We start from the raw sequence: 18824 nt of genomic DNA on the forward strand, positions 1-18824 counted from the left end.
GCGACCGCAACTGCGTGCTTCTACCTTCATGGGCTCCAGCAGCAGACAGGAGCACAGGAAGCTGGAGAAACAGGAGATGAGCCACATCATGGCCACCCTCTGGTTGAACCCGTGTCCCGCCCACATGGACACGCTGCTGAATAGAGCGATGGCTGCCCAGCTGGCCCACAGCGCGGCGCGCCCGCACCAGGGGGGGAGGCGCCGCGGCCGGCACACGTCTGTCACCACTGGAGGCGAAGAGGGCAGACGTTATGATACCGAGTGACACGAGATCAGATTTAGGGAGTCATGTCTGCTTCACGGGACAACAAACTCATCCTGCAAACAAAGCAAGCAGCGTGTCTACGGCATCACTCGTTTCCACGAGAGCCTTTTTAACCGTCTTTCCTTTCAGACTGGACTTCGTTTTCTAGTTTTACCATTAGGCAGCTAATTGGAAGCTAATAATGCAGCATAATGCATATACTGTGTATAGGCGGTTTATGCCACATTACATATTAAATGTAACTGAGTAGAAACACCAGTTCAGTGGTAACAATCCCACTCATCCACGGACCTCCTTCACTTTAGGCTGTTTGTAGGTTTAGATGCTCGTTGGAGTCCACGGTGAACGTCTAATGCTACTTTCATTATGTAGTTTGTTTTTTTCCATTTTAATATGAACATGACACAGAAGTACATGTGAAGTGTGATGTTGCCCCCCCACTCACACACACACCTGTATTTGAGGTGAAAGCAGTTTTCGGTGGGTCTCTCCTGACCAGCTCTAGAGGAAGAGGCTCATTCAGCTTCTGGAGGAGAATCACTTCAGTCTTGTCTCCAAAAATGCTTAACCTGGCCGGCGAATGCAATTCATTGTAATTCATTGTTTCTAGTCCTGGTGATACATGAAAAAGTTCAGACGCATCCATAATAACTTACAGGTCGGCCATTTCACTTTCATCGGTCTGAGGAAAGAAGTTCTGTCCATCTGCCAGGATGTGCTTGATCAGGTCCTCATCTGTGAGTGAAAAGGCGCTCGTCTTCAGTTTTGCAGCATCTGATGTGTGCAGGCGTGGAGCTGATTTAACGTGATCTGTGCTGAGGTGCTCTGCTGCTCACCTGATGAGGTGAAGTACTGGTTGCGCTGCCCGTCCCCCTCTTCGTCCTCGGGGTTGAAGGACATGTCGACGCCCAGGTGCCTGCTGCCCTGGCCCCTCTTGAGCCTGGGCAGCCCGGCCCCGTGTCCAGCGCCCCCCACCACAGACACGTCACTCAGCAGCTCCCTGTCCCCCGTCTCCTCCTCGTCCATGTCCCAGCTCTCCACGCTGCAGCAAACACAGCGTTTGGTCCATAACAGTTTGTCAAGTGGTGACAATTAGTCGTTATCTGCTTCATGTCTGTTGTCATACAGTAAAACACTCGCTTCTCTGACAATTACATCCACTTGCAGACAGAACCATCTGCTGTTGCCCTTGACTTCCAGAGCACAGCCCCCGTTACACAGTGTGTCTGGTTTGTTACGCTCGCTGCCTGTCCTCTTCTGTGCAGCTGAGAGCTGCTCTACACTCAGCGTCTGTCTTCAGGCTGGTGCTGGAAGCAAACACAAGGATCACGCGCAGCAGCTGCACTGGCAGCGGAGCGTCTCACCTTTTGGTTGATGCTGAGGGCAAATCCACATTGGATTCCTCCGAGTTGGACTGAGGAAGACAGGAGAAGACATCCACTAATGACCTCATGAGGGACCACTGTCACATGATTGTGGAATTCATTTCTATCTCTATAAAATCTTATTTCTTTATGTATTCTTTGCTGTGTACTATAATACTGAGTACTAATGAAGTCTCATTTTATTGGAGCATCTAAACCATAAAAAAACACATGCAGCTCAAATCAATTTCCAACCCCACTCGTTGCCCACCAGACTGTACCTCAGCATTAAAGAAGAGGAATGAACTTCCAGCAATAGAATTATCCAGGAAGTCGTCGATCTCCACCGACTCCTGGTCCACCTGTGGAGGCACCTGCTCCACAGACACACACTGACAGTCGCACACACGCACCACACGCACGCATGAGAGGGCGCTCATCTCGCCACGACGCCGCAGATTCAGACGGGCTCGTGTCACCTTGCTCCGGCTCATCCTGAACACCGCGAAGACCAGCAGGTACAGCGGGTAGACGATCAGACAGGCCACCACCCCCGCCGCCACCGTCTCGCCGCTCAACGGGGAGATCCCGGACACGGCCTGCGGGCTGCAGCGCACCACAGCGTCGGAACGTGGAAGCGAGGGCTTGGAACGCACGCAGAGGCAAAAAAAGGGGGGCCGACTGCCCCTCTACCTGTATCTCCTGTCCACCACCAGGCTGTACCACAGCGTGTTGGCCGTCACGAAGAGCTGCAGGAGCACGGCGCAGCACGTGGCCCTCTGCAGGCGGGTGAAGGGGCTGCGCGGCGGCCTCTCCCACAGCGACAGCCACAGGTGGCTCTCGCACAGCGCCCTCTGCAGCTCGTGCCTGAGGAGGCGGGGCGGCCGCCGCAGCGCGGCCTCCTCTGCAGGGAACAGGGAGACGCAGGGGCGTGAGCCGCCGGAAGCCAGACACCGGCGGACGCTCAGTGGGCGCACGAGTGGGCGCGCAGCTCCGTACCTGACGCCTCCACCTCCACCTCCACGCGTCCATCGGTTCGGTCGTTGTCCACCGACAGCCACTCGTCCACCAGGAAGTAGTAGCTGCTTCCCGAGTGCAGGTCTTTGACCAGGACGTAGTGCAGCAGCCACGCTGGGGACAGGCCTGCAGGGGGTGGAGACAATGAGCGCCCGCCGTGACTGGCCGGGATTCTGCGTGCGTGCGCAGGTCGGTACCCTTGTTGTCGTGCCAGATGCGTATCTTCCAGATGCTTCCCAGGTTGGTGTCCGCCGCGATGTGGAAGATGTCGAGGGCGTTGCGCGCGAAGGCTCCTTTGCTGTCCAGGTGCCGGTGTCCGCTGCGGCTCTGGCGCCCGTACAGACTGATCCCAACGTGGGCTGTGGTGCCTGCAAGAAGATTCAAGTCCTACTGTATGTTTCACGTCTTTACGAAGCAATGGCTGAGCCCAATACCCATAAAACACCTGCTGTCATCAGCCTAACAGCTGTTAAGTGGCCAAAATCACCTGCGCCTTGGGTCCAGCCGGTCTTGACCTGGATCTCGTATTTGAAGAGTCCGTCGCGGCCGCAAAGAGGAACCACGCCGGCCCGCCGTAGATCCAGCTGGTCCAGCTTATGCAGGACGGCAGCCGCCACGACGTAGCTGATGAAGCCCAGCACGCAGACCAACAGCACCACCAGGCTGGGGGCCCCGGACCGCTCCTGGAGCACGGGCACAAAGCTCAGGTCACTCATCGGCTGCATGAGACAACCTGCGGCGGACGTGTGGGTGCGACACCCACCGGTGCCGTGAAGCTGACGCTGCTGCTGGGCACAAACAGGCTGGCGGCGAAGGCGGTGAGGTGCCCGGTGCGGCACACGGCCCTGCTGGCGTTGGTCTCGGCCAGCGGCACCATGCCGTCCGTCCGCCACTGCTTCTCAGCCTGGCTGAAGTACTGACACAGGGACGCGAACACCCCCACCTCCAGGCCGACGCCCACCGGGCGCGAGCGCGGGCCGCAGGGGGCGCTCACGTTGATGAAGTACTCCAGCGTGGTGTCGTAGGACCTGCGAGACACGGGAGCGAGGTGAGCGGATGACCGGAGGAGCCGTCGCAACCAGTGAATGCAGGAAATGAAGCGGCTCACTCTGGCGACAGGAAGAAGGTGTACTTCCTGTGGTCCAGGTTCTGCCCCCGGGTCATATTGAGCGCGATGCGTTTACTGTCCGTGCAGTTGAACTCATTGGGACGTTCGTGGGAGTGGATGTAAGCGGTAATGTAAGGCTCCTCGTACTCCCCGCTTGCGTCCGTCTCGCCGGCATCTGGAGACGCGGAGACAGAGCGCTGCTATTTTCACAGATCACCTGAACGCTGCGTGCTGCTGCGTGTCCGCAGGCGCCCACCTTCCAGAGAAGTGAAGTTGAGCTGCACGAACAGCCCTGCCTGCCTGTTCGTGTTTCCCGTGCGGACCCGGACGACGGCCGAGTCGCAGTGGCGGATCCGGCCGGCTCCGGCCGTGGGAAGTCGCGCCGGGCTCCAGCGCGGGGCGCCCGGCTCGCCGCCGCTGCCGTTGTTCACGGCCACAGTGATGGCCTGGCTGTCGTCCAGCCCCGAGATCGGGATCTGGCTGCCGTTCTCCGTGCGGAACTCCATGGAAGTCACTTCAGTTGACACGGTGTAGTTGGCCACGTAGTTGAAGGGGAAGGGGTTGGACGCCACCTGTGGACGGAAGGAAGCAGCCCGTGAAAATGACCAGAGGAGATAAAGTGCATGGAAGCTAAACGCAAGCAAAGCTAAAATGTTACCTGGAACACCAGTTGTATGATGTTGTTTCCTGCTGCAGCTTGGCCCAGGCTGCTGTTGAACGCTGGGGGGATGGAGAACGGCTGGCACTCTGGGAACAGAGAACCGGCTTAGCACCCTCGGCACCTGACAGTCAACTGGATGCACCTCCCAGCACGGACGCTCACCTGGGCTGCCGTGGTAGCAGAGCAGGCTCTGGGGGTCCGCCAGTTTCCCCGTGGCCGTGATCTCCGCCCCCTTCAGCACCAGCGGCTCCTCGTTGAGCACGCGCGCGTGCATCAGGATCATCATGAGGACCGAGGACAGCCTGTACGCCTTCTCCGCCACCAGCAGGGGGGGCTTCTCCGGCGAGGCCGACCAGGGGTCCGGCCCGGCGCCTCCCTGCTCCTCGCCCAGGGAAGGAGCGGAGGCGGCGGAGGGCGAGGGGGGGTCCGGGTAGGGGGGGGGGTGGGACTGGGAGGTGGACTGGCTGACCTGATGGATCAGATCCCCTGCAGGAGAAGCCTGTAGCTTAGACAACAGCTCGGGTGCCACAGCCGGACGCTAATGCTCATGCTCCTTCCTTTTTACCCATGATGTTCAGGATGTTGTCGGCGATCTCCGTCGGCGTGACGATGCCCTGCTTGGTGTCGCTCTGCAGAATCCTCAGCATGGACTCCAGCTTGTTCAGAGTGCTGTTCTGACACTCCTCGCAGATGAACTCCCGACTCACGGCCTGTAACACGTGTGCACGGTTAGAGCATGTTTGCGGCGGTGCCCGTCCGCTTACTCATTTCCCGCCCGCTCACCGTGCACTGAGCCAGAGCAGCCGAGGTCTGCTGGATGTCACTGACAGTGGCCATGTCCAGAGCGGTCAGAGCTCTGGTGATGTTGCTGCGGACTCTGACCCGGTAGCTGCGCTCGTCCCGGGACACCCGGACCGACTCCCTGGTCTGTTCGTACTGGAACAAAGCAGCCCAGCAACGTTCAGTATGTGTCATGGGAGCGTTGAGGCGGTTGGTTTTTTAGGCCACGCTACCTCGTTTAGGGCAGTGATGAGCGCCAGCGATAACTCTCGAACCCGCTGTGAGTCTCCCTGCTCCAGCAGCGTCTTCAGTTTGCTGTCTATCAGTTGAGACAGCCAGTGGGGGAGGCTGGTGTACTCCGGGGGCGGATCGGGCAGCGCCACTTCAATGGACCTGAAAATGATTTGCATTTGAGCTTCTCTGGTCATTTCATTCATTTTCAAGTTAAATCTACAGACAAATTGGTCTGAAAATGAGTAGGTCTTGAAGCCGCTAGCCGCTAGGTGCTGTTACTTGTTAAGCGCGGTGCTAGCTGCTCCCTGGTGGTCCTCCACCACGATGGACACCGCCACGCGGTGTTGGGCTGAGCTGAAGCCCGGCGGCAGGAAGGCCGAGTGCTCCGGGCTGCTGCCTTTGTACACGCAGAAGTCCTCGCAGTAGTCCTCCCTGCAGCGAGTCACCAGCAGGCTGTACAGCAAGGGCGTCTCAGAGTCTCCCAGGTCGCTGTAGCCTGGAGGAAAAGGCCGGAAGGCCGTGAACGGGTGTCACAGACGCGCCGGTGGGGCTCCACACGCGCCACCTTCCCTCCTTCTACCTGAACAGTTGAAATGCACGCGGTCCAGCAGCGTGCGGATCCTCCAGCCTTCGCTGTCCCCGTCCCCGTACTCCACCCCCGCCTCCCCGCCCCCCCTCAGGTGGCAGGCGCCGCCCGCCGGGGGCAGGTTGCGGGACAGCGCGATGGAGGCGACGCCGACGCCGTCCAGCCTGCTGTCGGTCACGTGCAGCGTGAAGACGTAGGAGTCGTTGTGGTGCAGGACGCCCTGGCGCAGCACCAGGTTCAGGTCGTCGCTTCCCGTGGTGGTGGAGGTGGAGTCCAGGATCAGAGTCTCGTTCTGCAGCGTCACGGCGCTCCACCACTGGAAGGCGACAGGGGAGAGGGTTCCTTCACATAAAAACACTCTTCTCTCTCAGGTTGAGGTAAAACTGGGCCTCATGCTTTTTCTAGTTACATAACTTTAACAAGGCTTTAGGTTCACATTAACTTGATTTATAGATCTTATCTAACTCTTGGCACGAGAGTAAAATACGCCCCAAAATGCAAATCTATAAAGCAAAGGTATAAATATTTATTGGTCTACAGAGATCCAATCGACTTGCAAACGACTGGAGGACCTTCAGTGTCTCTCACAAAGTTGGATGCAAAGAATCAAGTCGTCACATGTTAGTCATTAGCCCACAGATATAAGCCTATAAATGATACGCTCCAGCTAATAACCTGTAAACCATCTGCACGTGGCTTGGTGTTTCCTTACAATGCTTTTATTGTGAAGTTCTGAATACATAAATCATTGCTAACTTTGATCATGTTCCAAACAGGCTTCACGCGACAACAAGAGGCTCAACCGAACTTGCTGTTTGGTCGACTCGTGCGAAACAGACTGAATGAAGAATGACCATTGGGCAACATGAAAACTAAATGACAGTGCAATTATATGAACAAGTCAAAGTACAGCTGAGCACAGTCAGCCGGTGCTTATGCACAATTTGAGGCCCAATGACTCAACTGCTTTGTGTTTCAAATTGTTTCCCTGTGTTAGTAAGAACATATCCTCTCTGGCTCCACTTGTTCTATGACCTCATTTTCACACCCACACATTTCTGCCTACATCACAAATCCCAAGGAAATTCTCAATAAGAAAAAGCAAAGGTTTTGGAAATGTTGACTGTGCAAGTGCGAGTGCGAGTGCGAGTGCGTGTGTGTGTGTGTGTGTGTGTGTGTGTGTGTGTGTGTGTGTGTGTGTGTGTGTGTGTGTGTGTGTGTGTGTGTGTGTGTGTGTGTGTGTGTGTGTGTGTGTGTGTGTGTGTGTGTGTGTGTGTGTGTGTGTGTGTGTGTGTGTGTGCGCGCGCGTTTACCCCACGGTAGGTTCCTTCGCAGTTGCTGCATCTTCCTTTGAGGTACACGTAGGAGTTCAGGCTGACCTCATAGATGGACTGGGCCTTGCAGGACACACACTCCAGATACACCATGGGAATGTGGCCGCTCTGTACCAGCACCTGTCAAACACACATTAACACACTCCCTCATTAAGTGAAGCATCTCCTCCAGCTGTGACCCTTTCAGGTTGTGGACCAGTAACTGTGTCAGGATCCTGGGCTGGCTCTGCCAGCCATTCTGTTTGTTTTCTTTTTTCGTCCTGGACCACGCCTTCTCCCTCACTAGGACACACCTCAGCTCTGGACCATCCCCACTCCCTCTCCTTTCCCCTGTAGACAGTAATCAGTTCAATTTGCCACACCTGCACTTGCCCTCGGGATCCCTTCAAAGACTCCTGCAGCACAGCACTCTGTGCTGGGTCATTTCCATATACCACTTCCATACACCACTGTCATACGCTGTGATACGCCACTCTGTCCTTGTTTCACCATGCCGTTCGTGTCAGGTTGGTCCATGTATTAGTTAGTCTCGCTGCCATGTCATGTTTGAGTTAGCCTTGTTGCCATGCCATGTCTGAGTTAGCCTTGTTGCCATGTCATGTTTGAGTTAGCCTTGTTGCCATGTCATGTCTGAGTTTAGCCGTGTTACCATGCCATGTCTGAGTTAGTCTTGTTGCCATGCCATGTTTGAGTTAGCCGTGTTGCCATGCCATGTTTGAGTTAGCCGTGTTGCCATGCCATGTTTGAGTTAGCCGTGTTGCCATGCCATGTTTGAGTTAGCCTTGTTGCCATGTCATGTCTGAGTTTAGCCGTGTTACCATGCCATGTCTGAGTTAGTCTTGTTGCCATGCCATGTTTGAGTTAGCCGTGTTGCCATGCCATGTTTGAGTTAGCCGTGTTGCCATGCCATGTTTGAGTTAGCCGTGTTGCCATGCCAGGCCTTAGTTAGCCCGGTTGCCGTGCCGTGTGTTCGATTTACCATGTTTTAGTTTCTCGCCATAGTAGTGTGTTTTTGTTTCCTAGGCCTGTTAAATTTGCCCTGTGTGTGTGTGGGGCTAGCCCCTGCCGTATTGTTTTTTCTAAGGGAGTGTTTTGTGTTTCACGGGTTGGGGGTATTGAACTTAAAATAAACGGTTTAAAATGTATGCCTGGTCCTCACGGCTCTCTGACTTGGCCCAGAACGACTCCTATGATCCGCCATCTTGCGTGGCGGATCATGACAGAATGACCCAGCCACAAACGGGCCCAGTCAGAGCAGGCCAAGGAACCCAAGTTATTGGGGCTCTGTATAGACTCCTTGCCACGATCCCGGGGTTGCCCAATGTACAGGCCCAGCAGTCCACACTGGACTGGGCTAGGGAGGTGTGTTCGGCCACACCCTGGCTGAAAGACTGCGAGGGCTTCAGAGGAGTCGAGCAGCTTATGGCTCTGTTGGAGGACTCGACAGCGCCACGTCCTGCCTCATGCCCCGCTGCAGTGCCACGTCCTGCCTCATGCCCCGCTGCAGCGCCACGTCCTGCCTCATGCCCCGCTGCAGCGCCACGTCCTGCCTCATGCCCCGCTGCAGCGCCACGTCCTGCCTCATGCCCCGCTGCAGCGCCACGTCCTGCCCATGCCCCGCTGCAGCGCCACGTCCTGCCCCATGCCCCGCTGCAGCGCCACGTCCTGCCCCATGCCCCGCTGCAGCGCCACGTCCTGCCCCATGCCCCGCTGCAGCGCCACGTCCTGCCCCATGCCCCGCTGCAGCGCCACGTCCTGCCTCATGCCCCGCTGCAGCGCCACGTCCTGCCTCATACCCCGCTGCAGCCACCTCTGCACCTGTCCCTCAGTTGGTCCCTGCCTCTGCGGTCCGGTTCACACCAGCCCCAGGTCTTGCCGCTGCATTAGGTCCGTGTCCTGCCTCAGCCACAACACCCGCTTCAGTGTCTGCCATGGCATCTGCCCCAAGTTGGGTCCCGGTGTTTGTGTTGGCCCCGGCTCGACCCCGCCGCCACTCCAGGAGGGAGCTATTGGCGGCAGACAAGTGGCAATGGGAGGTGGCCTTCCATCTATCCACCTCCTTGGGACTATTGGATTTTATCCCTGAGACCATTGAGACTCGCCCAGACCCCGCGTCTGCCTCGCTTCCTGGTGGTGGTCGGGAGGAGACCACGCACGCCTCGCTTCCTGGTGGTGGTCGGGAGGAGACCACGCACGCCTCGCTTCCTGGTGGTGGTCGGGAGGAGACCACGCACGCCTCGCTTCCTGGTGGTGGTCGGGAGGAGACCACGCACGCCTCGCTTCCTGGTGGTGGTCGGGAGGAGACCACGCACGCCTCGCTTCCTGGTGGTGGTCGGGAGGAGACCACGCACGCCTCGCTTCCTGGTGGTGGTCGGGAGGAGACCACGCACGCCTCGCTTCCTGGTGGTGGTCGGGAGGAGACCACGCACGCCTCGCTTCCTGGTGGTGGTCGGCCGCCTCGGTGGGTCCGCCTCCGGCGACGACGGCCGCCTCGGTGGGTCCGCCTCCGGCGACGACGGCCGCCTCGGTGGGTCCGCCTCCGGCGACGACGGCCGCCTCGGTGGGTCCGCCTCCGGCGACGACGGCCGCCTCGGTGGGTCCGCCTCCGGCGACGACGGCCGCCTCGGTGGGTCCGCCTCCGGCGACGACGGCCGCCTCGGTATAATTCACGTCCAAGAGGCTCCCCGGGAGAGGGGGCCGAGCCGAGTTCACGTCCAAGCGGCTCCCCGGGAGAGGGGGCCGAGCCGAGTTCACGTCCAAGCGGCTCCCCGGGAGAGGGGGCCGAGCCGAGTTCACGTCCAAGCGGCTCCCCGGGAGAGGGGGCCGAGCCGAGTTCACGTACCCAAGAGGCTCCCCGGGAGAGGGGGCCGAGCCGAGTTCACGTACCCAAGAGGCTCCCCGGGAGAGGGGGCCGAGCCGAGTTCACGTACCCAAGAGGCTCCCCGGGAGAGGGGGCCGAGCCGAGTTCACGTACCCAAGAGGCTCCCCGGGAGAGGGGGCCGAGCCAAGTTCACGTACCCGGAGGTGACTGGTCTCTTGTTTGACCCTCCGGCCATCCGCCCACCGCCCGCCCGGCTTGGGTCTGGGCCCTGGCCCTCCTGCCGTCCTCCCTCCACCCGCCCTGCTCGGCCTTGACGGGGGGGGGACTCGTATTGGGCCATCTGGAATCTGGCCCTTAAGGGGGGGGCTGTGTCAGGATCCTGGGCTGGCTCTGCCAGCCATTCTGTTTGTTTTCTTTTTTCGTCCTGGACCACGCCTTCTCCCTCACTAGGACACACCTCAGCTCTGGACCATCCCCACTCCCTCTCCTTTCCCCTGTAGACAGTAATCAGTTCAATTTGCCAGACCTGCACTTGCCCTCGGGATCCCTTCAAAGACTCCTGCAGCACAGCACTCTGTGCTGGGTCATTTCCATATACCACTTCCATACACCACTGTCATACGCTGTGATACGCCACTCTGTCCTTGTTTCACCATGCCGTTCGTGTCAGGTTGGTCCATGTATTAGTTAGTCTCGCTGCCATGTCATGTTTGAGTTAGCCTTGTTGCCATGCCATGTCTGAGTTAGCCTTGTTGCCATGTCATGTTTGAGTTAGCCTTGTTGCCATGTCATGTCTGAGTTTAGCCGTGTTACCATGCCATGTTTGAGTTAGCCGTGTTGCCATGCCATGTTTGAGTTAGCCGTGTTGCCATGCCATGTTTGAGTTAGCCTTGTTGCCATGTCATGTCTGAGTTTAGCCGTGTTACCATGCCATGTCTGAGTTAGTCTTGTTGCCATGCCATGTTTGAGTTAGCCGTGTTGCCATGCCATGTTTGAGTTAGCCGTGTTGCCATGCCAGGCCTTAGTTAGCCCGGTTGCCGTGCCGTGTGTTCGATTTACCATGTTTTAGTTTCTCGCCATAGTAGTGTGTTTTTGTTTCCTAGGCCTGTTAAATTTGCCCTGTGTGTGTGTGGGGCTAGCCCCTGCCGTATTGTTTTTTCTAAGGGAGTGTTTTGTGTTTCACGGGTTGGGGGTATTGAACTTAAAATAAACGGTTTAAAATGTATGCCTGGTCCTCACGGCTCTCTGACTTGGCCCAGAACGACTCCTATGATCCGCCATCTTGCGTGGCGGATCATGACAAACTGGAAGAAGCTCACTTAATTTAATCTCTTTCCAGCAACTGGCAACGTGTGCAGCTCAGTGCTGCCTTTTGTGATGTAATGCTGGCGTGCAGTCTGTTGATCAGAGTGTGTTTTCCAGCTGTGATCATTGAATATTAATAAGACCAAGAAGGCTTTGAAGGAAGGAACAGTGAATGCTGTCTGGTGCAAAACTGTCACATGAAAATCAATTAAGTGAGAGCAACATTCAAAGTCCTGCAGTGGTCGGGGTTCTTTTCTAAACAAATTCTATATTTTTTTAGACGTTAGACACATATCTTACCGTCTGTGTGGTGGACTCCGGTGCCATGCCGTCTTTGCTGATGGTCAGCTTGAATGTGTATTCAACACCAGCTTCCAGCTCGGCGCCAGAAATTCCCAGCACCGGGCCGCTGGAGCCCAGACCGAAGTTCAAAGTGGAGCAGTGCTGTGGACCCTGCAAACGGGACAGTCTTTAGCATGCAAAGGCTTATTCAGATTTTCCTTTTTAGAAAAGTAAGTGAATAAAAAAGTGTAGATTAAAATACTGCCACAAAGGCTGAAACATTATCAACGTTTTATCTTTTCACAACATCTTTAGCATCTTATTTCTTTGTATCCAAGGTCAACAACAGTCTCTTTTCTCCAGCTTTGAGTCCAGATAACAGTCCTTCCAACTGCCTGTCCTGCGTCCCCTCTAATCAACGGCTCTGCACAGCTCTGACCGTGATCGGGGCAAGTTGTTTGTGTGCAAGCGTGTAACTGTCGCTACAGAGAGCAAAGCTGCAGCTGTGGAATGCTGAGTTTATCTTGAAACAGTTACACAACCCTTTAAATGCCTGTCTGCTTAGATGTGTCACACACACACACACACACACACACACACACACACACACGCTCCCTCCGTCCTGCCGGACACACCCAGCCCACTGGGTCTTATATTGTGGTCTTTTGCTGTACGGGCAGAATGTGTTCACACCCAGCCAAGGAAGCAGTTAGTGTGAAACGCACTAAATGGATTTACACACACGAACGCTCGTCTGTCTGTGTTTGTGAGGACGCTAAAACACATATACACACAGACGTACAGACTCCACCAGCAACAGGGCGCTAACGCTGTTCGAAGGCACGCTGAATTCCTCACATCACGTTCGCGCTGCCAAACAAGGCAGTTAGTGTAGTCAGGACCAGATGATTGTTACATAACCTATGCACAGTCTGCATGTAGAATCGAATCTGTCCTCTAAACTGATGCATTTACCCTGTCAGAGTGTACACTGGCTTTCATCTGTTTTTATTTGTTTCAATTTGAATATTAAACATAAGACAGACGATGGATGACTGGACCCGTAGCTAGTGTAAAAGCTACGACTGGTGGCAAAAATCAGAAGGGTTTACTGGTGCAAACATCAATATGCTTAACCGAATGATGTCAGATCCAAATGCTCCTATCTGAATCTGATGGAAAAGCTTTGTTCCACGCCTGTCCTCACCTTGGATGTATTCTGACACTCCCAATGGTAGTGAAGCAGGGACTGGCTGTCCGGGTCCATGTTAGGGTCATAGGACTGCTCCGCGCTGAGCTGCAGGTCCTGCGTCTTCGACCACACCCTGTACGTGCCCCCTTCTATGATGGGCATCAGCCTGACGGGGAGAGACGGTCAAACCAGAGTCCACACATCCACCGCTTCTTTAGAAACTATTAACAAGACCGCTCCTGGCTTCTCTACTAACCTGGCAGCCATGACGCTGAGCTGCACACAGGCAGCCTTTCTGAGCGGCACGCCCTCGTAGGACAGCGTGAACACCAGGCTGTAGTTTCCTGCTCCCAGAGCCATCTTAGGCAGAGGGAGCTGGAGCCGCCGCACGTCCACCTCGGCCGGCACGGGCAGAGGCTGAGCGGGCGGCGTCCCAGAATGCACCAGGAGGTCCCTGTCGCCGTCGCAGGATGTCGCTGGCAGGATCTGCCAAAGATACTGAGCCCCGTAGCGTGCGCAGCCTTTTAGGTCCACGCTGGCCTCCACCAACGTGGCCTGGGAGCGCCAGATGGTCAGACGGGGGGCTTGAACCACCTGCACCTCTGGCTCCTCGCACTCCAACACACTGATATTGACCTCAACCTGCGCCAGCACCCAGCTCACCAAGTTGCTGCAGTTCACCTAGCAGAGGGACAAACAAGCAGGTGAACTCATGAACCTTACACATGAATGTTAATGGAACGACGCCACTCCAAGAAACCTACTTGGACCAGGTAGGGACCGGGACGTCTGTATTCATAATCCACAGTCGTGGTGTTGCTGTGAACTGGATTAGAACCGTCCCCGAAGTCCCACAAACACTCCACAGCGTTGGATCTGGGTGTCACAGCAGCCGTCAGGGTCACGGTCTTGTAGATGAAGGTGTCCTGAGGCACTGCGTGAAGGACAGCAGCCTTCAGCACGTTTTGCACCAGGATGTGCTTGGTGATGTTCTGACTAGTCAGCGTATTAAAGGCCTTCAGGTAGACGATCAGTGTCCCTGCTTCTTGGGGCGTGTAATACACCTGGAAGAAGATGATTCAGAGGCGCGCCGTTACTCAGTCAGTCCTTGCTGCATGTGGTCATTACTAAGGTTAAGTATTTTAATCACCCCACCTCATTTGCCACAAGCGTTAATTTGTCCAGGTGATGCAGATCAAACGTCCACAGGAAGTGAACTTCGTTGCCTTTCTTGATGTTGGGAGCAAACAGCCTCTTCTCGCCTACAGGAATAGCTGTGTAGCTGTCCCTCATTGAAAGTCCTTGGACTGGCTCCATCACCTTAACATGCAGCGACCACCTCTTGGAACTCACCTGGATTGTGACATTGCAACATATATTTTAAATGTATAAATTCTATTTTGATTTTGTATCGTCTACTGTATATCTTCCTTGCTTGTGTGTGAATGCATTGACATTACCTGGTTGAGAGCAGTGAGATTCACTATGTACGTGTCCACCCTGTTGAAGGTATGGACGTAGGTTTGATTGGGTTCAAGTTCAACAGTGGAGCCTCCACTGATGGTGAGGATGAGACTAACGTTTGAACCTGCTGCCATGTAAACGGTGAACTCCACAGTCTGCCCGACTTCTGCGAACTGTTTACTTGACCTCAGCTCCAATCCCTGAATCTTGTCCTGAACGAAGAATTCCCTGGAAATCACCTGGCGGCTGACATCATTGCTGGCAATGAGAGTGACGTTGGCGGTCTTTGGCTCATGAAACGTTAAAGAAGTGTTCTTTCCTGTTTCAGTTCTTCCTTCTATCAGCCACGTCCATGTTGCATTGGTTCCTGCCAGTACCTTCCCCTGGAGCAAGACGCTGACGCCTGTCGCTACATAATTTTGCTCGGTCACATTTGTAGCCGTGAACGACAGCCCGGAAATGACTTCCTGAACACTGACAATCTGTGACACGAGCACCGAGCTGACCTCATTGAAGACCGTGACAGTGACATTCATCTGACCAGCACTGGTAAAGTTATGTGCCATCCACGACTTGTGCCACTGCAGAACCTCCCCATTTATAGACCAGCTGTACCGCAGGTTGGAGCCCTCCATCGTCAACACCGTCAGGTTGGTCGTGGCGCTGACTGCAACCGGGTTGTGGCTGACGTGCAGGTACACCGTTCTGACTGCCTCCAGGAAGTAGATGGTTCTGTTGACAGACAGCTGCCCCAGGAGGTTGGCGGCTCGGAGGAAGATGTCACATGGCCCCGGAGTGGAGAAGTTCACCTCCACCGTCTTCCCGCTTAGGTTGAAGATGGAGCTGACAGGGTCGAGGGGCCTGATGAAGTTCCAAGTGAACGTCATGTTGGTTCCCTCCTTTAATCCTGCATGGAGGTGGAGCGTGCGATCCGTGGCGAAGCAGCAAGCGCTCGCGCTCAGGCCGCGCTCCGCCTCCTCCTCGGCTAAAACCTGCAGCCCCTCCAGCTTCCGTTGGACGAACAGGAATATATTGGCTTGTGCTGTCCCCACGTCGTTCTCCGCCGTCACAATGATGTTGAACGTGCCAACGGAGCGAAAGGTGTACAACATGGTGTAGGTCCCTGAGATCGAGGTGCAACTGTCGCACAAGATCCAGGAGAAGTGGACGGCGTCGCCCTCTTCCATCTTGGCGCTGAAGTTGACGGAGGTGTCGAGGGGGACGTTCACCAGGCTGGCGTCGAGCGTCAGCCCGCGGATGGGTGCGAGCACAGCAACAGGTAGAGAAGTGTGATTCCTGCTGACTCGGTTGTCCACCGTCAGTGTGATGTTGTAGTTTCGCGAGATGTTGTAGCGGTGGAGGACATTTTGACCCGTTTGCACATTCCCATCTCCAAATTTCCAGGTGTAGGTGACATTTGAGGCCAAGGAAGAAGTCGTGAAAGCATATGGTTGACCAAGTGTCAGGTTGTTACCCTTAGTGCCATTATGTTGGATGATAACTGGTCCTATGGGCACCAGAACTTCAATTACAGCACTGGTATTGAGGGACGAGATGTTATTGAAGACAGTCACTGTCACAATGTATTGACCTGGGTTTTTATATGTTGTCACAATGTTCCCAGAACCGCGGAGGAGCACAAGCTCTTCCACTCGACCAAAGTCCCACTGATAGCTGTAGTTAAACTCAGGCTCAGCTTTGACCTGAAACTCTATCTCCTCCCCAACAGAGTAATATGCTTTTGTGTGAGTGAGGCTGATGGTGGTCAGAGCTGGCTGAACACACACCCAGTTGAAGAAGTTGGCCTTGGTGGCCTTGTTGACCCCACTGGACAGAAGCAGGGAGAGGCGGTAGTTCCCGCTGGTGGAGTAGGTGTGGGCGATTGTGGGGCTGCCGTGATGCGTTTCATTGGGACTTCCGTCTCCAAAGCTCCATTGGCAAAAATGAGCTGAGACGTTCCCAGAGACCCAGGCGTGGAAGGTGACAGGGACGCGCTCCTGGACGCAACCAGACGGCTCCATTCTGATCACTTGGAAAACAAATACGTGCACCGGGAGACTGAACCAACCAGAGCTCACCGCGTTCGCAGCGGTCACATTCACGGTGTAGTTGCCGTCCTTGCTGTAGTTGTGTGACACACGAGGCTGGGGTTGAATGTATACCTTGCCGTCGCCCATGGAAAAGGTCCACGTGATGTTGTTGCCCGAGGCGAGGCGAGCCCACACTGCGGTGGGGCTGTGAAGCTCTGTGGGCGATGAGCTGACAGCTGTCAGGTCTCCAATCTCCTCGTGGACAAACGTCTCCTCGCAGGCCTCCATGGCGCTGATGGTGTTGTTCACAGACACGCAGATGTTGAAGACGCCGCTCTGCGCGTACGTGTGCGCCACCAGGCGACCTTGGAGCGTGGCAGAGCCGTCGCCAAAGTTCCACTGGTAGTGAATGCCGTGGGGTGAGGGCAGGGGGTGCGCCTCGAAGTAGGCCGACTTGCCCATGAGCAGCTGAGGCTCTGTTTGTATGTCCACGTGGGTGAGGATGCTGTACACGCTCATGTTGATGCTCCGGCTGACGTTCTCGTAGCGGTTGGACACCGACACCAGCGCTGTGTAAATGCCTGTAGGAGGAAAGAGGCGAGAGAAGGTCAAGAGGCCTTTCAACCACGCATGAAGAGAAACACGGGAGGCAGCTGGTGGCTCAGGGTACCTGGCTGTTCGTAGATGTAGGTGACATTGTGGCTGAGGAGCACCTGGTTGGGAGCGTCTGGGCAGAGCAGGGAGGGGGGGTACGGAGGCCTGTATTCAAACTCCTTATATCCACCTCCACCGTCACCAAAGGACCAGCTGCAGCGTAGCAGAGACAAAGAGCTGTTAAAGGGAGCGTCTGAGAAGTGGGCGGAGCTTAGCCGACCAGACCCACGGATCCGCGCACGCACACAAACACGAAGTCACACAAACACAAAGTCACACAAACACAAAGTCACACAAACACAAAGTGACCAGTGTCGGAAATCTCATGTGGAATCCGCTGCATGAGGAGGGGTGGAAATTCAAAACTTACAGACTTACAGCCTATGTGGAGGGAACGGGCTGAGAGCGGACGACAAGCTGCGTAAAAGAGTGCAGCACAGATGGGAGGATGGGAATGCGAGCGCAGGACGGAGGAACAAGAGCAGTAGAAAAGTGAAGAGGGAGGAAAAAAAGGGGAAAAAAGTGCAGGGGAAGCGGCCGCGCAGAAGGGAAAATTCTTGTCAGCAATCTGCTCTAACCACACAGTTATAAATCCAAGGCTCTGCATGGTATGAGTGCAGCAGCGCTATTATGGAGCAGAGGAAGACAAAAACAGGGGAGGGAGCAAAGCGTCGCAGACAGAGGGGGAAGCAGCCAGATCTATCTTCTCCAGATCTATCTCTGCGTCTGCTCGTACCGGAAGGTGGCGGCCACGGACATGTCCACCAGCACCGAGGTGGTCAGAGTCTGGTTGGAGCCCCGGGGGACCAGGTCCGGCACGCCCTTCACCGTGAGGTTGGCCATGGGCAGCAGCCGGTCCACCGTCACGTTGAAATGCTGCGTGAGGGCGCTCACGTGGTTGGTGGCTGTCACCTGGAGAGACAGAAGAAGAAGTTCAGGGCGAGTGTCGTCGTATTATCGCATCAAACCTTCGCAGGACATTTGTGTGTGTGTGTGAACCCACGGTGAGCTTGTAGACGCCGGCGTTCTGGTAGATGACGTTGAGAACCGCGTTGTAGTAGGTGAAGTAGGGCTTGTCGTCCACCGTCCATTTGAATGTGGGGTTGGAGCCCGCCAGCACCGACGCTGTGTAGCTCTAGAATGCAGGCGGACAAAGGCATCACAGCGCGCGACAACACAAGGCGTCAGTGAAACGCGCTCACGCGGCGCCCGGACTCACCACCACCGACTCCATCAGCACCCGGTGCGCAGGGTGCGGCCGCACCGTCAGCCCGCCCAGCGGCTCCTCCAGGAGCACGGCGAGCGTCAAGCCGGCCTCCGTCACATTGTTTCGGGCCTCCAGCTTCACCCGCGCTGCGCCGCCGCCGTGCTCCGCCGCCGGCACGCTCAGCTCCAGCGCCGCGTACAGGCTGGGCTCCCCGCCCCCGGCGCCGGCGCCGGGGCTCGGCCCGGGGCGGCACAGCGCCGGGCCGGATGAGAACTCGGCCGGGCAGACGGGCTGGAAGGCGGCGCTGCGGGTGGTGCCGCGCTGCGACGCCCGGGTGGCGGAGCCGGACTGGACGCGGAGCAGAACCCGGGTGTCGTTGGGCTGCAGGTAGACGGTGCCGTTCTGGGGGGAGGGGTGGAGGATCGTCAAGCCCAGCGGAGGCACCACCCGCAGCGAACAGGAGGCTGAGGCTGGATATGAAGGCTCCACAGAAGAAACCTGACGAGAAATCATTCAGAAT

At 56.2% G+C, this 18824-nt stretch overlaps 1 protein-coding gene and 1 long non-coding RNA gene across 3 annotated transcripts in view; one reads left to right on the top strand and one right to left on the bottom strand.

The window, feature by feature from the left end:
• pkd1a (polycystic kidney disease 1a) overlaps nucleotides 1-18824 on the bottom strand; it is a 43705-nt gene that overhangs the window by 7148 nt on the left and 17733 nt on the right. For both annotated transcript variants that reach the window (XM_029159103.3, XM_029159094.3), the window contains exons 15-46: nucleotides 18317-18802; nucleotides 18101-18232; nucleotides 17834-18009; nucleotides 17114-17250; nucleotides 14410-17024; nucleotides 14105-14302; nucleotides 13714-14013; nucleotides 13206-13630; nucleotides 12965-13115; nucleotides 11776-11928; nucleotides 7329-7469; nucleotides 6010-6331; nucleotides 5709-5925; nucleotides 5429-5588; nucleotides 5199-5351; nucleotides 4981-5125; nucleotides 4578-4901; nucleotides 4413-4501; nucleotides 4011-4326; nucleotides 3755-3929; nucleotides 3410-3674; nucleotides 3134-3329; nucleotides 2844-3014; nucleotides 2629-2772; nucleotides 2323-2533; nucleotides 2109-2235; nucleotides 1911-2021; nucleotides 1630-1679; nucleotides 1102-1307; nucleotides 922-1000; nucleotides 719-834; nucleotides 25-227 (exon numbers count right to left, since the gene is read on the bottom strand). In XM_029159103.3, coding sequence (XP_029014936.1) covers nucleotides 25-227; nucleotides 719-834; nucleotides 922-1000; nucleotides 1102-1307; nucleotides 1630-1679; nucleotides 1911-2021; nucleotides 2109-2235; nucleotides 2323-2533; nucleotides 2629-2772; nucleotides 2844-3014; nucleotides 3134-3329; nucleotides 3410-3674; nucleotides 3755-3929; nucleotides 4011-4326; nucleotides 4413-4501; nucleotides 4578-4901; nucleotides 4981-5125; nucleotides 5199-5351; nucleotides 5429-5588; nucleotides 5709-5925; nucleotides 6010-6331; nucleotides 7329-7469; nucleotides 11776-11928; nucleotides 12965-13115; nucleotides 13206-13630; nucleotides 13714-14013; nucleotides 14105-14302; nucleotides 14410-17024; nucleotides 17114-17250; nucleotides 17834-18009; nucleotides 18101-18232; nucleotides 18317-18802 — 8694 coding nt within the window. The remainder of the gene's footprint in view (nucleotides 1-24; nucleotides 228-718; nucleotides 835-921; nucleotides 1001-1101; nucleotides 1308-1629; nucleotides 1680-1910; nucleotides 2022-2108; nucleotides 2236-2322; nucleotides 2534-2628; nucleotides 2773-2843; nucleotides 3015-3133; nucleotides 3330-3409; nucleotides 3675-3754; nucleotides 3930-4010; nucleotides 4327-4412; nucleotides 4502-4577; nucleotides 4902-4980; nucleotides 5126-5198; nucleotides 5352-5428; nucleotides 5589-5708; nucleotides 5926-6009; nucleotides 6332-7328; nucleotides 7470-11775; nucleotides 11929-12964; nucleotides 13116-13205; nucleotides 13631-13713; nucleotides 14014-14104; nucleotides 14303-14409; nucleotides 17025-17113; nucleotides 17251-17833; nucleotides 18010-18100; nucleotides 18233-18316; nucleotides 18803-18824) is intronic.
• LOC129603881 (uncharacterized) lies at nucleotides 7561-8494 on the top strand. The gene is made up of 2 exons (XR_008694193.1): nucleotides 7561-8231; nucleotides 8288-8494. It is a non-coding gene; the product is annotated as an uncharacterized LOC129603881 (long non-coding RNA).

The sequence above is a fragment of the Betta splendens genome, chromosome 1 (genome assembly GCF_900634795.4).
Source record: "Betta splendens chromosome 1, fBetSpl5.4, whole genome shotgun sequence".
NCBI lineage: Eukaryota > Metazoa > Chordata > Actinopteri > Anabantiformes > Osphronemidae > Betta > Betta splendens.